Source organism: Nerophis lumbriciformis, linkage group LG25, assembly GCF_033978685.3.
Source record: "Nerophis lumbriciformis linkage group LG25, RoL_Nlum_v2.1, whole genome shotgun sequence".
Classification (NCBI taxonomy): Eukaryota; Metazoa; Chordata; class Actinopteri; order Syngnathiformes; family Syngnathidae; genus Nerophis; species Nerophis lumbriciformis.
Window position 1 is genome coordinate 13,027,079 of NC_084572.2, and position 9,554 is coordinate 13,036,632.

General features: G+C 38.2%; 1 protein-coding gene across 9 annotated transcripts in view; it reads left to right on the plus strand.

Moving 5' to 3' along the window:
* Positions 1-9,437, plus strand: part of pld6 (phospholipase D family, member 6) — a 28,790-nt gene extending 19,353 nt beyond the window's left edge. For all 9 annotated transcript variants that reach the window (XM_061983773.1, XM_061983776.1, XM_061983774.2 and 6 more), the window contains one exon: positions 8,591-9,437. In XM_061983773.1, the coding sequence (XP_061839757.1) occupies positions 8,591-8,844 (254 nt within the window). In that variant the 3' untranslated portion in view covers positions 8,845-9,437. The remainder of the gene's footprint in view (positions 1-8,590) is intronic.
* Positions 9,438-9,554: the final 117 nt, after the last annotated feature.

A 9,554-nucleotide genomic window follows, 5' to 3' on the forward strand; every position in this document is an offset into this window, starting at 1 on the left:
TAAAATAAAGTCTAAACATTTTTTTTTTAAAGCTCTGACTATGGAATTTGTGTAAACAAAAAAAGCAGCTGTTATATCTTTATAACCACTTTATATACTATCTACTTAAAGTGAAGCACAAGCTTTATCAGCACTGCAGTTTTATTTGTTTGAATAAAACTTGTCTTTGTTTAGAAATGTGTTTTGGGTTTTATAGCCTTGAAGACTGTCCTGAACAAGAGAGGAAGTAGAAAGAGTCACACGTTGTTTTGCAGACTCGAATTATTTTGTGATTTATTTTATTTTATACGCTAGGCTAAGCCAGAGCGCCTCAAATGTTATCCTTTTTTTGTAAACTGAATTTATTAGGAAAAACATGAAAAAAAAAAAGAAGTATTTTTATTTGAGTTATTTTTCCTTTTAGGTTCGCTTTTGCTCTATTTTGGGCCATATCTTTGGCTGTGTTGTAATGAATAGAAATATTTTTGTAAGAGGGTTTTTCGTGTTTAATTTTAATAATTCCAAATTCTTTCCTATATCAACGATACACTAAGAAATAATTTTAGCTCAATCGAGTAGTGAAAGGACGAGACAATCCTCATTTAAAAAAGAATGTATAAAAAATTTCGATTTATATATTTTTTCAAGTTTTTTTACTCAAACTCTTAATTTCAGTCCTAATTAAAAATAGCAAACATGTCATGTTTTTTTAAAATATATATTTTACCCCTTTGAATGCCCATTTAATCCAATTATGCTTGTATTTTATGTTTAAAAATTGCAAAACATGAGTTGAGGCTGAGGTACTGGTGAAAAGATCAGGCTTAAATATACATAACATTAGTAATAAAATTAATTTCGATGCATTTGTTAAATTTTTTGCTGTGTCAGATGTTATAGCAGTGTCATATAATCTGACAAAAAAGTGCCCTTTTGCTACCATTATGACTAAAAATGTTACCTCTACAGTCATTACACAATAAAAGCATGCATTTTATAATTTCAGGGTTTGATTTTTGAAAAAAAAGCAGACAATTTGTCATATTTACTGATTGGAATTATATGGCACAATTTTGATAAGGTGTTTCTCACAGGACTTTGACGTTGTGGTGCCTTCTGGTGGGAGGGAGGTGACACGTGATGACGTAACAGTGGATGACGGCCATGATATTTTAGAATTGCAATGAAAAGCAAAACAAATGACTAGGACAGGTTTTATAGTAGCGGGTTAAACCGTGCGTGCATGTGTGCTGTACCGGTGGAGAGACTGGCGGCGCAAATAATATGCGTGTGTGTGTGTGGGTAATGGGGGGAGGTGGATCAGTCCTTCCAGCAACCTTTACATAACATTTGGTGGTTTGTGCATGCAAAATCGTTAAATCTGACAAAAGCACTTGTTTGCTTGGTCAAAATATGCAACCTGCAACCTGAAACCTTTTAGACTGCATCCACATTAGCAAATTGCAGCAACATGTTTCTCTGCATGTCTATCGCGTGTCACAGACTTCAATTATTGGTATACACACGTGTGCGTTTGTGTGCGTGAGCATGCTGAGTTTTTGTAATAGCGAGACAGACTTGCATTTCAAACAAAGTTTTATCTTGTTCAAAGACTTTTTCTCACTCGCAATTGAAAGATATTTAGATGAAAAAAGGGCTTTTTTGCACATTAACTGCTGTTCTGCCAAAACACCACCTGGCTGGCAATTGTTGAAATCTGCAACAAGTGATTAACATGCAGAGAAACAGATTGCTGCAATTTGCAAATGTTGATGCAGCCTGCAGATTCCAGCGAGCTGCAAAAAGGTGTTTATTCTGCCCAAGCAAACAAGTGTTTTTGTCAGATGCAACAACTTTGCATTCACAGACCCCCAAATGTCCATCATTTCCATCTTCACCAGCAAGAGTCTTCAATAATGGCAAAAATGTGAAATGCTTATTTATTCATTCATATCATAGTTCATTTGCATTTTGCATAGTTTTTGTATGTATCACTATCATTATTCTTGATGTTTTGTGTTCATATTTTTGTTTCTCTGGAACAGATCAATTGGATTTACATTATTTCTTATGGGAAATATCCCTGTGGTTTTTGCACAATTCGGTTTTGTCTGACCTTTTGGAATGGATTATTGACAAAAACCGACTTGTTAACAAATGTGTGTCAGCATGCTAGACATGTTGAAGCATGCAGGTAATATTGAGACACTAACTTTCCCAGCTGAGGGAGCCTCAGTCTCTCGCCTTTCCATTAGTTTTGTTTCAAAGGGGACCTATTATGCAAAACCAACTTTTCTTACCCATAGGTACCTGTTTTTGTGTATTTAAGATCTGCATAAGTCCCGAAAATTTGAAATCAAACCATGGAGGCATGGCGGAGACATTTATAAAACAACTTTGCCTTTCTTCATCCTCCAAACGAGCTGTTCGGAATTCGCCTAATTTGTCTTGTTTATCCCATTGGTGATGTCAGCGCATATCTCCATACATGGTACAGATTTACCTCAAATAGCTGTGTGCGGGTCTGCCATTGTAGTTCAACGTTGTAGTCAATGGGTTGTATTTCGCCATGTGACTTTTGAACGGAAGTAAATGAAGTGGTGGGCCAACAAACCAATATGGCTACTGTGCAGCAAACAGAGTGCGAGGTGTATGAGTACGCAAAGGGCCTAGATTTTACCACTAAAAGCAGATACGAGCAAACATGTAAACTATGCAATTGAATCTATACCTATATTTTTTAAATACAAGATTTGTCGAGTGATCTCAAGTATTCTCCATCGGTCGCGTTCCCAAACATGTCGAGCTATCTGACGTCATTCTATGTGACAAAACAGATGAAAACTTGGAAAAGCATGGAGGTCTACAACTTGTTTGTGTGTGGCTAGGTCAAGGAAGTTGCCATCAAGACTCTCGCGGGTTAATATGAATCGTTTAAGCTTTGTTAAGGTTGCATTTCATGATTTAACTTTGTGTCTACAGCCATGTTTGTTGCCTTATTGTTGCTGTTGCACGCGCCGTTCCGAGTATGCGTGTTTTCCCTATCTTTATCAAATTATAACTATTGATCTCAACTTTGTGTATATGCCGAAAGCTTCATGAATGATTGCTGCCTTTGGTAAAAGCTTACAAGTCTTCTAGGTTTTGCTCACATTTGCTTTCTTTTAGACTCGCCAAGTTGGTGGTTTACGAAACACTTGTTGTAGAATAACTTGTTTTAAGAATTCCAAAACAAGATAAAATACAAATGATTATCATTTTCCCATTTAAGTAATATCCTAATATCATTTAATGATATTAAAATAATACTTAAATGGGAAATACTAACCGTTAAAACTATATCAAACAAACCTGTAACGAAGTGATCACTGCTGACTTAAAGATAAAACAGAAGTTATGTTGTTCGGTCCAAGTCGCTCTCCCTCCCCCAACGTTTACCTCGGCACTCTGACCCCGTATCTCAGCGACTCTGTTACAAACCTGGGGGTAAAGTTTGACTCAGATTTTAAATTCGAAAAACAAATCAGCAGCGTCGTTCAAAAAAGCTTTTATCAATTACGCCAAATAGCGAAAGTGAAACCGCTTCTATCAAGACATGATCTTGAGAAATTAATCCACGCTTTTATCTCGACTCGTCTTGATTATTGTAATGCCCTGTATGTTGGCATTAGCCAGGCCTCCCTCGCCCGCCTGCAGCTCGTGCAGAACTCTGCTGCTCGTCTGCTAACACAGACCCGCAGACGTGAGCACATCACCCCTATTTTAGCGTCCCTTCACTGGCTCCCTGTGCGTTACCGAATACATTTTAAACTCCTTTTATTTGTTTTTAAATGTCTAAACAACCTCGCGCCAACCTATCTCTCCGACCTCCTTCAGCCTTACTGCCCCACCCGATCCTTAAGATCAGCCGATCAGCTGCTGTTGACGGTCCCTGACACAAGGCTGAAGCTTAGAGGTGACAGAGCTTTCGCCGTTGCTGCTCCCAAGCTCTGGAACGACCTACCCCTGAGTGTTAGACAAGCCTCCTCTCTTCCTGTTTTTAAATCTCTCTTAAAAACATACTTTTATTCCATGGCTTTTAACACTGAGTGATATCCATCCTGCAATGGCGCCCCATAATACACCTGCTGTGATCCTGTTTTTATGTTTTTATTAATTCTATTTTAATTATTTATTTTTTATCGTGTTCTGTTTGTGTTGTGTTGTGTTTGCTCGGTACTCGTTTTATCTTTTAACCTGCTCATTGTACAGCACTTTGGCTACCCCTGTGGTAAATTTTAAATGTGCTCTATAAATAAAGTTGATTTGATTTGATTTGACTTGCACATTCTTTGCATGCCACTTTTCTCATCGTCTTTCGTAAAACCATGACATCTTTCGCCCTTCTTGATTACCTCTCGAGGAATTCAGGTCCAACAGCCTAAAACAACGCAAGCAGGCATTTTTCTTTCAGAAATGCAAAATGTCCGCCAGATCATTATGACAAAAGATGCTCACTGGCCCACCACTTCGACCCTCGCATAGTGAATAAGCAAGATATGATGTCAGGTGAATACAACTTATAAGCTCCTTCTTTTTCTCTATCCTGTTGTTGTGGCAGACTGGCTCATATATCTGCTGTTGCCATTTCTAAAACAAAGTAGTTCAAACAATATGGAAGCGCTAAAACTACAACATGGCTGGCGGAAGAAGACGTAGTTGAAGTGGAGGCACGTAAATAAAATTGCCTACAAAACGACGCATCCTGAAGACATGTTCAGAAAGCAGCCTGAAGATAGTCTGTAAAACATCATCTATGCAAAATTTGGACCAAAGAACCACCACACGTAGACCATAAGAAAGTGTTTTAAATATAGAAACAAAATCATGATATGACCCCTTTCAAAGGGGAACTGCACTTTAAAAAAACAAAAAACATTTTGCCTATATCTCACCATCCTCTGCTTAGGCTGCTGCCCCCGCGACCCAACTTCAGATAAGCGAAAGAAGATGGATGGATGGTTCACAATCCTTATGAGAGACAAGAAGTAAAAAGTTAATTGGAGCAATCAATTCTACCTCTAAATCACTTTAAAATGCATTAAAAAAACGTCACCAATACTTAATTTACGTTACGTAACCCGTATAATAACCAAGATGTAGCAACATTTTTATTGTAAGAGCGAACACCGAGGAACTATTTTTCCGGCGGAGGAACACATCGGCATGATTCGGTATTAGCCGTAAATGCTAGCTACGGCAAGAGATAAGCCAGCTTCAATGTCAGTACCCGAATCGCGTTTGAGTTTGTAATGCACAACACTGTGATATGACACCAATCTGTTCTGACTGAAAAACATGAACAATCATATTACAGTATTTGTAAAGTATTAGTCCACATTTCATGTTTTGTTTGTACACAGCTAGCTCGACAGGATATGTATTGTAGTTGTACTAATACGCATGACGTGCTGCGTGTGTAATGATCAATATTAAAGTGACTCACTGAATGAACAGGTGTGAGTTTCGTCCAGCTGGCCGGGGATGTTTTTTCCTGTTTATTTTGGTAAGCACTCCATTTGCGTCGAAATAGCATGGCTCCAAGTTCCACATTTACAGCGTCGAAGTAACGCTGACCTCACTCTTCAGTCGCTTCAGTCTGCTCCAACGTTTCACCCATCCTTCGCGCTCGCATCTAAAAGCAGTAGTTCATCTTCCATATATTAAGGTTCAAAAAGATAAAGCTGAGAATCCTCATTTGTCCGAAAATAGTTGTCTTCATTGTCTGCTGCCAAGTCTGCCATGATTAGAAAACACTTACTACACTTGTTTGTTTCTGAAAGCAGGAACACATTTGTTGCCGGAAGTCGGAAAAGCGTTGCTATGGAAATGGAAATAAATGCGCTGACGAAATAAGTTCCGGCAATGCCTAAAATGACCAAAATACGGTAAATATTGCACATATTATATATTGTTATTAAGGTGTTAATACATTATATATAGTACAGGCCAAAAGTTTGGACACACCTTCTCATTCATTGCGTTTTATTTACATGACTATTTACATTGTAGATTGTCACTGAAGGCATCAAAATTATGAATGAACACATGTGGTGTTACTGTATGTACTTAATTAAAAAAAGATGAAATAACTGAAACCATGTTTTATATTCTAGTTTCTTCAAAATAGCCACCCTTTGCTCTGATTACTGCTTTGCACACTCTTCAAGAAGTATTCACCTGAAATGGTTTTCACTTCACAGGTGTCATAGTTTTGATGCCTTCAGTGACAATCTACAAGGTAAATAGTCATGAAAATAAAGAAAATGCATTGAAATGAGAAGATGTGTCCAAACTTTTGGCCTGTACTGTATATGTACTTGCAGTGTGTACAAAACCCAAAACCAGTGAAGTTGGCATGTTGTGTAAATTGTAAATAAAAACAAAATACAATGATTTGAAAATCCTTTTCTACCTATATTCAATTGAATAGACTGCAAAGACAAGATACTTAACGTTCGACTGGTAAACTTTGTCATTTTTTGCAAATATTAGCTAATTTGGAATTTGATGCCTGCAACATGTTTCAAAAAAGTTGGCACGAGTGGCAAAAAAGACATGATATGATTGGGTATAAAAGCAGCTTCCATGAAATGCTCAGTCATTCACAAACAATGATGGGGCAAGGGTCACCACTTTGTGAACAAATGCGTAAGCAAATTATCCAACAGTTTAAGAACAACATTTCTCAACGAACTATTGCACGGAATTTAAGGATTTCACCATCTACGGTCCGTAAAATCATCAAAAGGTTCTCAGAATCCGGAGAAATCACTGCATGTAACATTGAATGCCCGTGACCTTCGATCCCTCAGGCGGTACTGCATCAAAAAGCGACATCAGTGTGTAAAGGATATCACCACATGGTTTCAGGAACACTTAAAAAAACCACTATCAGTAACTACAGTGTGTCGCTAGGCCCCAACTCATCTACGATGGACTGATGCAAAGCAGAAAAGTGTTCTGTGGTCTGACGAGTCCACATTTCAAATTGTTTTTGGAAACTGTGGACGTCGTGTCCTCCGGACTAAAGAGGAAAAGAACCATCTAGATTGTTATAGGCGCAAAGTTCAAAAGCCAGCATTTGTGATGGTATGGGGGTGTATTAGTGCCCAAGGCAACTTACACATCTGTGAAGGCACAATTAATGCTGAAAGGTACATACAGGTTTTGGAGCAACATACAACTGAGATAGGCTCCAGCACCCCGGCGACCCCGAACAGGACAAGCAGTACAAAATGGATGGAGGTTGCCAACCAAGCAACGTTATCCCCTGCTTATTTCAGCAAGACAATGCCAAGCCACGTGTTACAACTGCGTGGCTTCATAGTAAAACAGTGCAGGTACTAGACTGTCCTGCCTGTAGTCCAGACCTGTCTCCCATTGAAAATGTGTGGCGCATTATGAAGCCTAAAATACCACAACGGAGACCCCGGACGGTTGAACAACTTAAGCTGTACATCAAGCAAGAATGGGAAATAATTCCACCTGAAAAGCTTAAAAGATCTGTCTCCTCAGTTCCCAAACGTTTACTGAGTGTTGTTAAAAGGAAAGGCCATGTAACACAGTGGTAAAAGTGCCCTGTGCCAACTTTTTTTGCAATGTGTTGCTGCCATTAAATTCTAAGTTAATGATTATTTGCCACAAAAAAAATTGTTTGTCAGTTCGAACATTAAATATCTTGTCTTTGCAGTCCATTTAATTGAAGATAAGTTGAAAAGGATTTGCAAATCATTGTATTCTGTGTTTATTTACGAATTACACGAGCCAACTTCACTGCTTTTGGGTTTTGTATATAAAAAGTTGATGAAGGGTTTCGAAGTTGTTTTAGAGGACTTTGAAGGCTACAACTGTGACTCCCATTAGCCACATCTTTCAAGCGTTTTTTTTATGCTCTTTAAATTCCTAAAAAAAAAAGACGTGTTCTTGTCTCTTATAATGATTGTGAAAAATGGGCAAAATTCAAAAAATAAAAAAATGCAGATCCGCTTTAAGCATGTGCATTGGAACATTCAAATATTTTTGAATAACCTTTCATTTCAAAACGGTCTCAACTGATTACATTATATTTTGATTTCTATAGCAGCCCATTTAGGTAGTAAAATAATCAGGCCTGAATTTATTGCACCCCCGACTCCAGTAAGTAGTGCAATCCTTCATGCCTGCATTTCTTCAACGCTTGGCTATAAAACATAACCTTGTTGATTCCAAATTCCATATAACAAACTAAATTCTTAATGACTAGAAATCAAATCAATGTATTTGTACTTTTTTAGATGGCAAATATAAGAGTGAAAATAATGTGTTCATTTCAAAGAAGCGCCTAGTACTTGGCAATATAACATTTCTTGAATACAAAAATAAAAAGCATTGTCTTTCTGATACTATTCTGCTGTAAAACAACAAGTCTGTATATCATGTTCTAACTATTCAACAATTCAGTTGTACTTTTGTTTTTGTTTGCTTTGTAGCTTCCAAAGCACACCAGTTCATCCATAATGCATTGAACTCTTGTCATTCCGCAGTCTGCTCCTGTCCACACTCTCCTTCTCCTCCTCCTCCTTCTCCACAGGGATCTGCGTGCACAACGTGGGCCGCTATGTGCACATGCATCACAAGTTTGCTGTGGTGGACAACCGGCTGCTCATCACAGGCTCCCTCAACTGGACACTGGCAGCAGTGCAGAGCAACTCTGAGAACATCATCATCACAGAGGAGCCCGCCCTGGTCCGGCCCTTCATGAGGGAGTTCAGTAGGTTATGGGCGGACAATGATCCATCTCAGAATGCACCCTTAACTGGCCAAACTCTGGATTGTATAGATTAGAGTGAATAGCACTAAGGATTAATGCAACGAGCCTTTCAGACCCTTCTAGTCAGCGGTTCAAATTAAGAAGAGGTTACTTTGAGTTTTGAAAGAAACGCTCGGTTATATTTGTGGTGTTATGTTGAGTTTTAAAGAAGTTGGGCCACTTGAACTGATGTATGAATGTTACGAGACAAACATTTACACCAAAAATTTTTGATATTTTCTTATTGTGATGTTGTAGGTACCGGTACAAAACGGTACACGTTTTGTTTTAGGCTCGTTTAAAAAATGTTGGACTTTTTCCATTGCAGACAGCATTTATGTCACAATGTCATCCTATTTGCTAACATGTCATCTTTATGATCCTCACTTTTCCTCATTCAAAAGGAAGTTTGTTCTTTTTGTGTAGATCTTAGTCAAACTATTTCGTTTTTTTATTGAAGCCTATTGTCAGGTTTCGTGTCATGTGGAGAGATTATTTTGTTGGAATCATTTAGAAATGACTCTAGTTATTAAGAACCCTGCAGGGTTTTTTGTTCATTGTGTTTTATTGGCTGTCTCAGAGACTCCGTGTCAATTAAAAACAAACTGCTTTTGGCATATTAGATGCATCCTTACTCCCACAGCTGTAGTTCTTCCTCTTGATATAGCACAATTTAGAATCACACGGAGGCCGCACAGCACCGATGGTGCTATCATCAGTGAACAATACAGTGCATTGATGTCTG